General features: G+C 41.9%; 1 protein-coding gene across 1 annotated transcript in view; it reads left to right on the forward strand.

Moving 5' to 3' along the window:
• Positions 1 to 2,585: 2,585 nt before the first annotated feature.
• lrmp (lymphoid-restricted membrane protein) overlaps positions 2,586 to 14,813 on the forward strand; it is a 153,502-nt gene continuing 141,274 nt past the window's right edge. Inside the window, exons 1-5 of the mRNA XM_059654704.1 lie at positions 2,586 to 2,941; positions 3,590 to 3,700; positions 7,682 to 7,862; positions 10,845 to 10,918; positions 11,077 to 11,155. Of these exons, the coding sequence (XP_059510687.1) occupies positions 2,605 to 2,941; positions 3,590 to 3,700; positions 7,682 to 7,862; positions 10,845 to 10,918; positions 11,077 to 11,155 (782 nt within the window). The 5' untranslated portion in view covers positions 2,586 to 2,604. The remainder of the gene's footprint in view (positions 2,942 to 3,589; positions 3,701 to 7,681; positions 7,863 to 10,844; positions 10,919 to 11,076; positions 11,156 to 14,813) is intronic.

Genomic DNA, 14,813 nt, shown 5'->3' on the forward strand with positions numbered 1-14,813 from the left:
TAGGTGAACTCCAAATTCTGCTGAGCTAAGATTAAATCTTAGGCTGCCTCTGCATATCTAAATCCTCCACCCCATTGAGTTCACCTATTGGGTTTCGATTAGCTGACGGATATGGCTATGTTGATTTAGGAGTTTATCCAACAATTAAATAGTAGCCCTTTGAAAATGTCCAGAATCAAAACAGCTAGTCTGGGGAAACCAGAAAATGCTGATTGGCTTGATGTTTGGGAGATTTAATTTGGGAGTTGAACCCAAGACTAGAGTTTTACCTGGATAACTGTATTTGAATGGAAGGCTGCCAATTAGCAGAGGGAATTAAGACTGAGTGCTGAAAGTTCTTAAAGGTTAGATAGAAGCCAGTGGTGAGAGTTTAATAATCCATGATGACTATTGCTGGATGCAGTCTCAAGGATGCTCACCTGTGTATGGAATGATCCCCTTGGAAGTTGAGTAGGTTGGGTCAAGAATCATTAGAGATTTTATTCCAAAATAAACTGAAATGGCCTGAATCAAAATTCTTGGGGTGCTTGATAGAGTAGATGTGAAGAGGTTGGGCTAGAGTTCAGAGATTGGTTCTAGACTCTTGTCCCACAAGAGGTAGCAGACTTCATCTAAGAGTAAGCAATTGTCCACTTAAGAACATGAATTTATTCTTGGGGTGGTGAATCTGTGGAATTTCTTGCTATAGAGGCTGTCAAGCTTGGTTACAAGGCTGAGATAAATACACATTTTTCTTCAGTAAGAGAATTAAGGGTTCAGTTAGGGCAAGCAGGAAAGTGGAGTTATCCAGACATAATCTAACTGCATGGTGGAGTGGACTTAATGGGCCAAATGGCCTACTTCTGCTTGTATACCTAATAGACTCACTGGGGAGGCCTCTTGTGGTACGGTGGTAGTGTTTCCACCAATGGACCAGGAGGGCTCAAGTCTCACCTGCTCTAGAGGTGTGTAATAATGTCTCTGAACAAGTTTATTAGAAAAATAGGTTGAACTATAAAACCATCTTGCTTTGAGATGGGAATGAATAGTTTTAATCAGCTACAAAGCCTAATGTAAAGGAGTCATGGCAGTTAATATTGTTGGGGGCAGGAGTGTTTACATAATAAAAGGGTTGCAAGTGATCTGAAACAATACCAACAAAGCTGGGTTCAGAGGAGTTGAAAATGAAAAATAATTCAATGTAATTGTTGTTTCAGATGAATTTTTAAACTCCAGGACAAAGCTGGGAGTTTGCCCAATTGCGCTGACTAATATTTATCCCCTGATTGACTTCCCCAAAAAAAAACTTAAGTTGAGGAGCTTCCTGTGAGCAAATTTGCTGCTGCATTTACTACATCGGGGCAGTGTCTGCACTTCAAAAGTGTCTCACTGACGATTAAAATTGAGAAGCCAAAAGTGCTATTTAAATGTAAGTATTTTCACTTTGTTTTTAATTCAAATTTTATTCCTACACTATGACAGTGATTACACTTGAATACTTTCTTTGACTATGATGTGCTTGAATATCGCTATATGAATACAAGCCTAACTTTTGTCATCTTGCATTTGTTGACATTCAGTAGCATTTGCCACTCATTAGTTCAAACCCCTAATCAAACTCAATGACTAGTTGTGGATCTGCTTATTCAAGATGCAGCCCCTGGCTCTAATTGCTCATGCTGGGGGCTTCCTTCTACTATGACCTGCTGTAGTCTATCAGCTTTGCTATTTGATGAAGAACGTGAGTCCGGAGTTAAAGAATTTGCAGTTTGTGGTAGTTCTCCATAGCTGTGTTTTCCTTTTCATTATTTTCCCCACTTTTTTTCCAAATTTGTATAGTGCCTTGTGACAATCTCTGAAACCTCAAACATTTTACAGCTTACAAGCACCCCATAGGACAGTGACCAATAGCCTATAGTGTGAAACGCAGCAGCTTGCTAGCATGCAATCTCCCACACAGACAGCAAAGTGACTGTGAACAGATAATCTATTCTACATGGTTGGAAAATATTGACTGGGGTGGAAAAAAAAGGAAGCCTCCCCTTTTTTTTCAAAAATAGTACCATAGGATCATTTGCATCTATCTCTGCAAACTTTCCCTTCATGTTTGTGCAGTACTGTCTTTGGTTGAAGCATCAGCCTGCATTTTGCAGTCCATTCTCTGGCGTGGGTGTTACATCTACCACTTTCTGATGTGTTACCACTCAGTCATAGCTGTCATCTGCACCCAGGAACCTCCAGATTCAAGTATGCAACTCTATTGAGTAAACATTGATGTTTCTTTGTGCATTTATATGCCCATAATATATTAAGGTTAGAAATAGTCTTGTATTTTGTTGTTTCCAGATACTTCATTGTTCCAGGCTGAGATATTCACAGTAATCTTCAAGAAAGACCATGTGCAGTAAACGCCATAATCCAGTGGAGAGCATTTGCAAAAAACTCCAGACCATCCAGAAGAGGGATCAGATGTCCAACCCTGTGCTGCAGATTCCGAAATTTTGCTCCCGAAACTTTGACAGCCCTCAGATCAGCATCAGGAAGAACATGGAGGTGATTCTGAGGAATAGAACAGCAGAGAATCATACGGTGGAGCAGGAAGTTAACATCGCAGTTGCAAATTGTATGTCATCACCCAAAATCTCAACAGGCCAACCAGGAAGGCCTCCTGCCATCAGTTCTACTTACACAGTGGTCAGCTCTGTTGGGGGGACGTTCTCCAAACCACTGCATTGCTGCAGAGCTCAAAGCTGCTCCACTCCACTTAGTGAGTGCGACAGAAACATTACCAACTTGAATCAACCCCATTCAGCCATTATTAACATTGAGCATCATATAGTGGCCAGTGATGACTGTAGTACTGCATGTAGCCCAATGAACGCCTCCAAATTTAATTTCTACACCCGCTTGCACAAAACACAGTCACCTGTAGCAAAGAAACTATCCTTGGATGAGACAAGTGGTAAGTTGGGGCAAATTATCACATTTTATTGCCTTCAGTAAATCTGTTTACTGATTGGATTTTAAAATGCTAATTATTATTGTAGAACCCAGTTTATGTTGAAGGGGACACTTGCATATAAGCAAGTTTGATTCATAATATCATATGTCCTTTTTACAGAATTCAATTTCACAACTTCACATGGTTGGACATGAACACTCTTCTAATTGAAGAGCATGGTGCTTGTTACTCACTAAATATGTTGGATTGTTTTATCTTTGCCTTACTAATTATTTTAGTGGCCCTCTACAGTTAAATAGAGCCATAGTTTAAATTTGCTCAAATTGTGGGACATATTTATCCATTACTGCATGATTACTGTATGAAATTCAGGTATGTTTATGGGAAAGATTTCATTAATTTGAGCACTTCAGTAAAGAGCCGACTTAGTCAGTGTAACTGAAGCTGCTATTCTATCGGATGAGTAACTACACTGAATTAGTCACGCTGTTTTAACATTTCCAAATAAAACAACAGAACATGTTGCTATTTAGCAAAATATATACAAGAATGTGCATGAACAGGATGTGGTAAACTAGGAAGGTTAAACGAGCTTCGCGTGTGAAGGTAACATTGAGTTCTGTTCAACCTTTCACTATATTTCTAAAGTAAATGAGCCTGCAGTGGTAAACGGAATGGAAAATGCCGAAGATATGAGTTTGATCTGCGAGGAAGATTTGTTGGATACGATTTTTTATGCCTGCGACACAAAGCACAGAGGTAACACATTACTGTTCTGTAGCAGAGATAATGGGAACTGCAGATGCTGGAGAATCCAAGACAATAAAATGAGGCTGGATGAACACAGCAGGCCAAGCAGCATCTCAGGACCACAAAAGCTCCAGTGCTCCTGAGATGATGCTGGGCCTGCTGTGTTCATCCAGCCTCACATTTCACTGTTCTGTAGCACTTTGCTGTTACCATCTAGTCATTAAAATTGGAGTCATATAATAACATAGATTAAGGATTGGTCAACAGACAGAAAACCAAAAAGGAGCGTGTTTGGTTTCATAGCCAATAACTAGAAAGCTCTGCAAGAATCAGGACTTTGGCCTCGATTGCTTACAATCTAAATTAATTGCTGCTTTGAAGATACAGCATCTAACATAGAACTTTGCTTTTGACAACCAAGTTGGGTGAAATAAAAAATAGAATGCAGAAGGAAGTAGATGGCTTGGGTGAGTGGGCAAGAACTTCACAGGTGGAATTTAATGTGATGAATTGTGAAGTTACCCACTTTTTGAGAAAATAGCACTGTTTTTGAATGGTGAGAGGTGGAAGTGTTTGCATTCGGAGGGATCTGGGTGTTCTGATAAAAGAATCAGCACGTTAATATTGATACAGCCATTGCTAAGTCAAACAGTATGCTAGCTCTCAGCACAAAGGATTAGTGTAAAATAAAAAATTTTACTGCAATTATCTTGAAGAGAAGCAGGGTGTATAGTTTGCTTTACTTATGTAAAGACAGATATACTAGCCCTTAATTTGATACAAGAAGTTCATTTGACTGGTTCTTGGGACAAAACCAGATTAAGTAGACTAGGATAACAGTGTGGATCTGGAAGAACACAGGTCAGACAGCATCAAAGGAACAGGAAAGCTGACATTTCAGGTCGGAACCCTTCAGAAATGGGGAGGGGAGCTCAGAAATGAAGAGGAGGGTGGGGCTGGTGAAGGTAGGTGATAGGTGAGTGCAGGTAGGCAGTGGTCAGGATTGGCCAGTGAAGTGGGAGTGGTGGATATATGGGAGAGAAGATGGACAGGTTGCCATGTCAAAGAGACTAGGATGAGAGTGAGGAGTGGACATTGGGATGCAAGGAGTTTTGGGGCTGAAGAGACTACCAGAGGGTTGCAGTGGGGGAGAGATCCACTGAGGTCTTTCTAGAGGGAGGCAGATAACCTCTTCAAGGTGGGCATCCTTGGAAGAGGCATTGCAGTGGGTTTATAAATCAGAGATAGCGTGATCTACAAATCCTGGTATGGTCAGAGTTAAGTATGGAGCTGAAGGAACACACCAAACCAGGCAGTTAGTTCTTGTTATCTCTTAAATAGACTAAGCCTGTGTTGCCTTGGTTTTGGATGAGTGAGAGGTGGTCTGATTGAAACATAGCATTCCTAAAGAGTTTCTGCGTGTTAGTTACTGAGAAAAGGTTTCCACTGGCTGGGAAGTTGGGAACTCTGCCTCAGACTTAAGGGGTTAGCCATTTGAAGCAAATGTCTCAAATAGTGGGGAAGAGGAAAACCTAAAGCCAACAATAGAACATAGTCAACAAGCTGAGAACTCGGGAGAAACATCTCTCCCAAAAAGTTGAGAATTCTTGATATTCACAAGCAGTTGAAATGAATGGTGTTGATCCATTTAAGGAGAATCCAGATAAGCGCATATGGGAGAAGAAGATAACACTGTTTTAGATGGAGAAGGATTGGAATAGACTTGTGCCAAGTATGAGCTTGTTGGGCTGAATGGCCTGTTTGCACGGTATATTCTATGGGATTTGAGATTTAATGTATAGGTTACAAAAATTTTGCACCGGTTGGATTTTCCTGATCTCTAGTCAGGGTCTACAGTAGACTCAAGGAACATTCTTTCTCTCTCATTCAATTAGACAGGTGACTAGAATGGCAAATATTATAGTCCATACACTTGTTTTTGCTTTTATTAATCTACTTTTCTAATCAACCTGTTCAAAAAAAATTACCTACACTTTAAGTAGGTGGGACTTGAACCCGGGTCAGGGGTAGGGACATTTCCACTGTGTGTGAGATGCGAGGACGCACTCTTGCTTCCTGACTGAATAAGGCAGTTTCCAGAACAAGTATCAGAGATAATGGGAACTGCAGATGCTGGAGATTCCAAGATAATAAAATGTGAGGCTGGATGAACACAGCAGGCCCAGCAGCATCTCAGGAGCACAAAAGCTGACGTTTCGGGCCTAGACCCTTCATCAGAGAGCTCTCTGATGGGTCTAGGCCCGAAACGTCAGCTTTTGTGCTCCTGAGATGCTGCTTGGCCTGCTGTGTTCATCCAGCCTCACATTTTATTATTCCAGAACAAGTGACAGTTCTCCTATTCTGTCAGGAGAGGGCAGGGTCTTCCATTAGACAGTGGCCGTGACTTCTGTACAGGTTTAACAGGTTTTCCCACGGATGGTGAGGAAGGAGATTACATTAGTTGTAGCATTCAGTGCAAGTGACAAATCGGGCGAGCATTGAATTCTGTTGCTCTCCTGAGGGCAGAGAATGCCGAGAGATTTGATCCTGATGTTTAAAATTAATGTTTAGATAAAGTGAATGGAGAAACTGCTTCTGTTTTGAATGGTTGATGGAGTAAATACAGATGTAAGTTTAGTAAGTGCATTCAGTGTTGATGTATTGAGTGGTTAGTGTTTCTGACAACATATTCCATATTTCCATCCACTCCTGATAAAGTTTGACTCCCTTGTCTAAATGAAGTCATCCAGATTTGAGATGTTAGCTTGCTGTTTCTCCATTGCTGTTTGCTGGTGTCACAGCGGGTCACCTTTTTACTGTTTTTCAGTACAGATTCCAGCATCTGCAGTAATTTACTTGTAAGTGTTCATCAGCCATTACTTTAAAAATATCCAAGCCTTCAGAGGCTGGAAGCTTGTTTCTAAAAGGGAATTTTCCTCATCTGTCCTGGAAGGGTGACCCCTAATTTTAACACTACCTGTAGTTCTGGACAGAGCCACAAGATGACGTATCCTTTCCACACCTGCTTTGCCAGATCTTGTATGCTTTAATCAAGTCATAAACATAAACATAGAACAATACAGGAACAGGCCCTCTAACCCATGTTTGTCCTGACCATGGTGCCACTCTAATCTAATTCTACCTGCCTGCACATGGTCCACACCCTGTTATATCCTACCTACTTGTGTTTCTCCAAATGCCTCTTAAATGTTGCTATCTTATCCACTCCTGCCGCCTCCCCTGGCAAGACATTCCAAGCCCCTACCACATTATGTATTTTAAAAAGCAACTTGCCTTATACATCTTTAAAGTTTACCCCCCTCATCTTAAACTTATACCACCTAGATTGGACACTTTTACACAGGAAAAGAGATTCACCCTATCCATGGCCCTCATAATCTTGTATACATCTACAAGGTTGCCCCCACAGCCTCCAACGCTCTAATGGAAACAGTCCAAGTTTGTCTAACCTCTCATAGCCAATGCACTCCAATCCAGGCAATGTTCTGGTAAACCTCCAATCACCTTCTGAAAATGTGGTGACCAGTACTAATTTAACCTGCTCTCTGGTTATAAAACATGCTGCTCTGGGAAACTATCGCAAAAGCATTCTGAACATGTTGCATGACAGGACAATTCAATAACAGCACTCAAAGAGAATGGAATGAATACTTGGAGGAAAGGCTGTAGGCAATATGGGGAAGGAGAAAGGAAGTGTGACTAACCATCTCTCTTATCAAGAGGTGTGATAGGCTATTCTCCCTTATCGTACTGTTCTGACTTTAATTGCCAAAGGGAGAATGGTTTGGTGACATTGCTGCTGTTACCACCTCTAGTTCACCCCATGGGCAAAGAAAATAGCCTGGCCCCTCAATTTCGTGCTCTCTCCCTGCCCCCTGTCCAGTAGGATCAGTGTGAGCCTGTAAGATCTCAGCAAAGTGAACAAATGGTCCACATAATCAAAGGTGTTAAACTGATTGCTTTCTGCAGGAAAAGTGCCTGTTTCTATGATTGTGGACTACCTGCGACACACCACAAGCCGTAGTTCTGAGGACAGTGGCCTTGAGGATTTGTGTAACATGCTGGACCCAGATAATAAGGACGTGTCCATCGATCTGGGCACCTATCGTGCAGTCATGAAAGAATGGATTGAAGACTGTAGAAGGAAAAGGTGAGGAACCGAGGGACAATATGTACTGTTTGTATGACAGCACCTGTGATCTGAGCTGAGCCCAAGTGATGGAAAGTATGAAAATCAAACACTCAGTTAACTATAAAATCAAGTGATAGGGAGGTTAAATGAAAGCAAAGGACCATGGAAGCTACTAGATTGCCTCTGCCTCTGAAATAAGAACGAACTGGTTAGCTAATCTTCAGGGAAAGGGAATCTAGCACCTCTATGCAGTCTAGCCTGTACGTGACTCCAGTTCTACCCTACATGGTTATTTCTTGCTGGACCAAAGGGCACCAACTCATGCCATTGAGCAACTGATTAGGAAAGGGGAAGGTGGTCCATCAAAACCTTTATTGGAGCAAAACGGTGGGCAATAATAGTGGTTTCGTCAATGTTACTCCATAATGTACTGTTCCGCATCCAGATTGTTTGTTTGAATTTGGATTCTGATTTCTGTTTTCTCCTTTTCACTTCCTTGCTGCTGTATTGGGGTAGTTGGTGATGGTTTAAAAACTGTAACATGAGAATTAGTTTGCTCAAGAGGGCAGTTGAATCTGCCACATGACATTTACCATCTTGTATTGGTCGTGGTGTTGCTTCACGCTTCAGGACGTTTCTATAGTCAAACAGAAATGACTATCTAAGCAAATGTGCTAATGCTTGTGCTTTGCATTCCCCCTTCTATACTGCGGTAACATTTATTAGGATTGCTTGTAATTTGTTTTAAATAACCTCACTCACCAACCCAAGACAGAAAGTGATTCCAAGCAATGGTTGTTTGCCAAATGACAGGATGCCACTTCAGTTCTCTAGCTCGTGAATGTTGGATATTTCCATGATCTTGGTTGCATCAGGAAAGTCTAAGGTTAGATCATTCTGTATATACTCCCCCGTACTTTTCTTGGGTTGTAACAGGGTGATGTAATGTGGCATAGAAAGTCCAGAATGTTGGGGAGGTAGAAGAATTAGCTCATCTTAAAATAAGACTCCAACCATTACAGTTAATTCTGCTTCAACTTTTGTACATTTCATTGGATAAATATGTTTCTGCTGTCAGCCATTTCAAACAGACTTTACGAACATACCACAAGAGCAGAAGTAGGCCATTCAACCCATCGAGTCTGCTCTGTTGCTCAATGAGATCACGGTTGATCTGATAATCTTCAACTCTGCTTTCCTGCATTTTCCCTGTAACTCTTGATCCCCTTACTGATTCAAAAAAAATTCTATCCCTGCTTTTAATATGCCTAAAAACCCAGCCTCCGCAGTCACTTATGATAAGGAATTCTGCAGATTCACTACCCTCTGGGTGGGGAGAAAAAGAACTCCTTAATCTGTTTTAATTGGGAGACCTATTGCTCTGTGATTATGCTGTCTGGTCCCAGACACACTCGAGTAGAGCCCTTTTCTCTGCATCTGTGTCTCTAAGAATCTAACTTTCAGTCAGGTCCTCTTGGTCATCCAAATTTCAATGAGTACGGGCCCAACCTGCACAACCCCTCCTCAAAGACTGTCCCTCCATTCCTGGTATCAACCTATTTTTAATCTCTTTTGGATTGCCTCCAATCACTTTTCCATCGTTTTGTTTTTTTAAAAAAGGGACCAAAACGGTCAGTATTCCTTTTGGTGGAATGATTAGTGTCTTGCATGCTTTTAACAAGACCTGATCTGTTTCTTTTTAAAAAAAACCTTATTTCCTTTTAAATAAGGGTCAATGAATGACTTCCCAATTACCCAATGAACTCTGGTAGTGTTTTGTTTTGAGAATGCCCTGACAACTCCCAAACCCCCTAGCACTGGCTTTCTGAAGTCTTTCTCCATTCAACTCCTTTAGCTTTCCGGCCAAAGTGCATAACTTCTCAATTTTCCACCCTTTAATATTTCATCCATGTTCTCACCTATGCATTTAATGTGCCATTATTCTGCTGCTGACTTTGTCATCCTTATCACTTGCCCTCCCACCTAATTTTAGTCACTTGCAAAATTGGCATTAGTATGTTTGTTTATTTCCATCTGTCGTGACTAATTAGTTAGCCAATCCTCTCTTCGCACCCGCCCCCTCCCCCCGACTTCTGGTGAGATCTGCCCACCAATTTTTCTTAAAATCTTGATCAAAACCTAAATGTGTTCATAATGCTGCAGAAAAGCCTGTCTGTATGGTTGATTACAGGGCATAGCGACTTAAGATGTGTGTAAGAGGAATGTTAGCTAACGCACACTCCCTATTGTGACTGTGCTCTTGTAACACAAGCACATCTGTGCACGAATGAGACAAGACAACCTGAAATTAGTCCCTAATGAAGCTTGAGAATGGTTTTGTGATCCTAATTCCTTTCTAACCTTGTTCTAAGGAATGTGGAGTGTACATGTTTTCCAATACAATGCCATCGCAATGCTCTGCTTGCAGTTAGTGTGGATTTTTAATCTGTAGTATTGCAGGGTACCTAACAAACCATATTTTTTCAAAGGGGGCTATACTTACATTCTAGGAAATATTTTACTACACTGTAGGCTATAAGAAAATCTCAAGTTTACATAGGAGTATTACTGATTTAATACCAGCATGTGCATTATTTTTAACTAACTTTAAGGGTGGCACGGTGGTTAATACTGCTGTCTCACATCCCCAGCGACCCAGGTTCAATTCCACACTTTGGAGTCTGTCTGTCTGAGTGGAGTTTGCACGCTCTTCCAATGTCTGCATGGATTTCCTCTGGGTGCTTTTGTTTCCTCCCACAGTCCAAAGATGTGCAGGTCAGGGGCACTGGCTGTGCTGAGTCACCCTGTCGTGTCCAGGGATTTGTGAATTAGGTGGATGGTAAATGCAGGGTCACTACGGTAAGGTTGAGGGAGATGGGTCTGGGTGGGAAACCCTTTGGACCTGATGGGCAGAAAGGCCAGCCTCCACACATGAGGGATTCTATAATAAGTTAAAGGGGTTGTTGCTCTAACCAAATTTCCATATTCAATGTCTTTTAGTTTCCATGAAGACACTCAAGAAGTTGTAAATGTTAATGAAGATGTTGTCCAACATCGTGATGCTGTTGTAGCAGGTAACATCATTCACATCCAATCTGTTTGCGATTTGTCACCTTGGCTTCTCTGCTTGTTCACCAGAGTCAAATTTGAGACATTGCTTTTGTTTTGCAGTAGTTTAAGTCTGTTACCGAAAGCAGCTTTAGCTCATTCAAATCTTTGCCATTTCTAACAGGAATCAAATTTTCTGATGCAACTGATGGAACAGTGGGAAGCTTGGAGGCACTTGGTGGGGAAATTTCGAAAGGAGACTTGTAAGCAATACCTAAGTCAATCTTAATGTTGGCCAAGTGCTGTTTCAGTATGATTGTTTTAATTCATTTAGCACACAATGAGCACTTCCTACAAGTATCTCACTTCTGACCTGCCACACTGTGCTCATTGTACATTCCCTCAGCATGTGTTTTGCAAAGAGAGGACCTCTCTTTTCTGTCTTTGCTTTCTCCAAACTAGTTGGTTTTATTTTTTTATAAATAACTCTTAGAATGGTGAAAGTCAACAGCATTGATGCACATGAGAGAGATGCTTGGGAGTAATAGGAAGTGTTCTAATGACAAACAGCAGCTTATCCCAAAGCAGAATTACCACCTTTCCCCCAGCCATCGGCCATATGCCCAGAAAAAGCTGAGTGTACTCGGGTCTGATTGCACCGGGGGGGGAGGAGGAGGAGGAGGAGGAGGAGAGAAAATTAATGTTTCAGGTCTTTGACTTTACATCAATATTTCCAGATTTTTCTTTGTTTTTGCCCAATGGATAGTGTGTTGCATTTAACGTGGGATTTATTTGCACTTCAGTGCAGCTGCAGTTTTGTAGCTCAACATGCAACCTCTAGCCCATGTAGCAGTGTCAACCAAGTTGAGTAAATGAGAAACATCTTCCCTCTTAGCTCCCCTTCTGTTGTTAATATATTCATTAAATTTGGCATCAACCCTCTTTATTCTAAAGAGAATTCAATTTTTGTAGGAATATCCTGTGAAGGAAGCCTTGTCCATAAATTGAATGTAAGGCTTTAGGATACACCCACAAGGACAATACTTTTTATTTGTTGGCTCCGTTCTGTGTCCGTGACTGTGGTTATGTACAGATTGGCAATGCGTAATGAATAAATCTCCCCTCCCTCAATCATGGGGGAGCCCAGCACATCAGTACAAAAAAGGTTGAAGCTTTCACAATTTTCAGTCAGAAATGCCAAGTGTGTGATCCATCCCAGCCTCTTCCAGAGGTCCCCAGCATCATAAATGCCCAACTTCAGTCAAGTCAATTCACTCCCCATGACTTAAAGGAAGCGCTGGATTTTGCACGGGATAATGACCCTGGCCACACTTCTGCAATAGTACTAAAAGCTGGTGTTCCAGAACTTGCTGCTCCCTTAGCCAATACTGTTTCAATACAGTTACAACACTGGCATCCATCATTGTGGAAAATTGTCTATAGCTATGTCCTATAGACGAAGCACGACACATCCAACCCAGCCAATTCACTCCTTCAGTCAAGATATTTTTAATCAATTAATCAACCTGGTCAGAAATGTTCTGACACACTCTGGAGCAGTTGAGTCTTGAGCTCATTCTTTCTGGTCCAGAGGTAGGGATGTTACCACTGAATCATAGCCTCCCAAACACTCCTCAGTGAAGTGATGAAAGGTGTAATCAGTGCTATCAAGTAGCACCTAATCACTGATGCCCTGTTTGGGTTCCACCATGGCCACACAGCCCCTAGCCTCATTACAGCCATGTTACTGGAAAACTCTGCTACTTGGACTCATACCTGACATATGGGAATATGGCGGTGATTTTGTTGAAGCTCTCACATCTCAGCTCCAAGACATAGCTGCAGGAGTTCCTCAGGGTACTGTTCTTCCGCTGCTTCGTCCACGACCTTCCCTCCACCATAACATCTGAAGTGAGGCCAATGAGTGTTCAATCAATGTTCAGCACCGTTTGCAATGTTTCTGGTACAAGAGCAATCCATGTTCAAATGCAGCAAGATCTGGGTATTATCCAGGCTTGGGGTGATAAGTCACAAGTAACATGCACACCACATGTATGCTAGGCAATGACCATCTCCAGTAAGAGAATCTTGCTATCACCCAGTGACATTCAATAACCATTATTCTCTACTGTCATAATCCTGGGGCTTCCATTGACCAGAAACTCCATGGGACCAACCATATAAATAGTGGCTAGAAGGTCAGGTCAGAGGCTGGGAATAATGAAACAACTTCCTGGCTCCTCGAAGCCTGTCCACTGTCTACAAGGCACAAGTCAGGAGTGTAATGGAATACTCTACTTGCTTGGATGGGTGCAGCTTCAACAGCATTCTCAAAGCTTGACACCATCCAGGACAAAGCTAGCCACTTGCTTGGCACCACATTCACTTCTTCCACCATCAATACTCAGAATAAGCTATATGTACAATCTATACAATGTACTGGAGAAATTCTGAGGCTTTTTAGACAGCACATTCCATTAGCATCTCGAAGGGCAAGGGCAGCAGATACATGGTAATACCACCCTGTACAAGTTCACCTCCATGCTGCTCCCCATCCTGACTTGAAAATGTATTGCTGTTCCTTCACTGTTGCTGGTCCCAAATCCTGGATCCCACCCTCCCTAGTGTCATTGTGGTACTACCTACAGTGTGTGGACTGCACCAGTTCAAGAAGGCAGCTCATGGCCATCGTGTCCAGGGCAACTGAGGATGATCAATAAATGCTCACCCAACTGGCACTACCTTTGGCCATGAGTGAATCTGGAAATTCTAGTTCTATCTTACAGAGCCCTTTTGTAATAAACAAAATACTTGTGAAGCAAAGTCGATGCTGTAATGTCAGAGCCAGAGCTAATTTCCTCACAGCAAGGCTCTCAAATTGCAATGGGATAGTTACCTGTTGGGTATTGGGTGATACCTAAATATTGTCTATGAACTGGATAGCAATGTTCCTGCTGACTGGCTGCAGCCTGGAGGGTTCTGTGAGGGTTTGGTTCGGAGTGTATGTGGACATGCAGTGCCCTTCAAAAGACCCAATGTTTTTTGAGGGGGATCAAATTCATGATGAACTTCCGCTATTTTTTATTCTGACTATTACTGTGGTCGCTCGCCCTTGCTCTTCAGAACTGGGTCATAGGATGTTTTGCATGCACCTGAAAGCTAAAATGGGATATCAGTTTACAGTTTGAAAGATGTCACCATTGTTATGGCATGCAGAACTGGGTTGTTTGGTCGGAATTTGTATTTTGCCTTTCTGAAGTGACCTTGAACCCACAGAACCTTTCTCTCACCTAGAAAGGTGAGCTAGGAATGTCTTCCTTAACAAGCATAGCAGTGGCAGTTCAGCAGGTGCCAGTGTGAGGAGGGTTCCTGATAGCTGGGCTTGGAATTGAGAAAGCAGGTATCCCAGCATAAAGTTTCATTGTAGTTTAATGCAAACAGGACTGTGGAAGTCTCCAATGTCATGAATTGGTTTTGGATTTTTTTAGCAGAAACAAATGAGGAATTGTTGCTTATAGGACTTGTGCACATCATGGTCTGAGCGAACACTTTAAAACTCTACATTAGTTAGCATAGGGTCATAGGCAATGTTGTTCAGTGTAAGTTAGTGTGCTGGGTGCAAAGGTTAAAGTATTGGGAAAGAGGAAAAAATATATAATCACTTTGAAGCAAGCTCCAGAAGGATCCTAAAGGAATATACAAAAATTCCTTTCTCCAGGTTAGGGAATTCCAAAACTAGAAGGCTAGGTTTAAGGTGAGAGGAGTAAGATTTAAAAGGGACTGAAGGGGCAACTCTTTCATGTGGAGGGTGGTGCATGTATTGAATGAGCTGAGAGAGGAAGTAGTGGAGGCTGGTATAACATAACATTTAAAAGGCATCTGGATGGGTACGTGAACAGGATGGGTTTAGTGTAATAGGGG

This window comes from Stegostoma tigrinum, chromosome 25 (assembly GCF_030684315.1).
Source record: "Stegostoma tigrinum isolate sSteTig4 chromosome 25, sSteTig4.hap1, whole genome shotgun sequence".
Classification (NCBI taxonomy): Eukaryota; Metazoa; Chordata; class Chondrichthyes; order Orectolobiformes; family Stegostomatidae; genus Stegostoma; species Stegostoma tigrinum.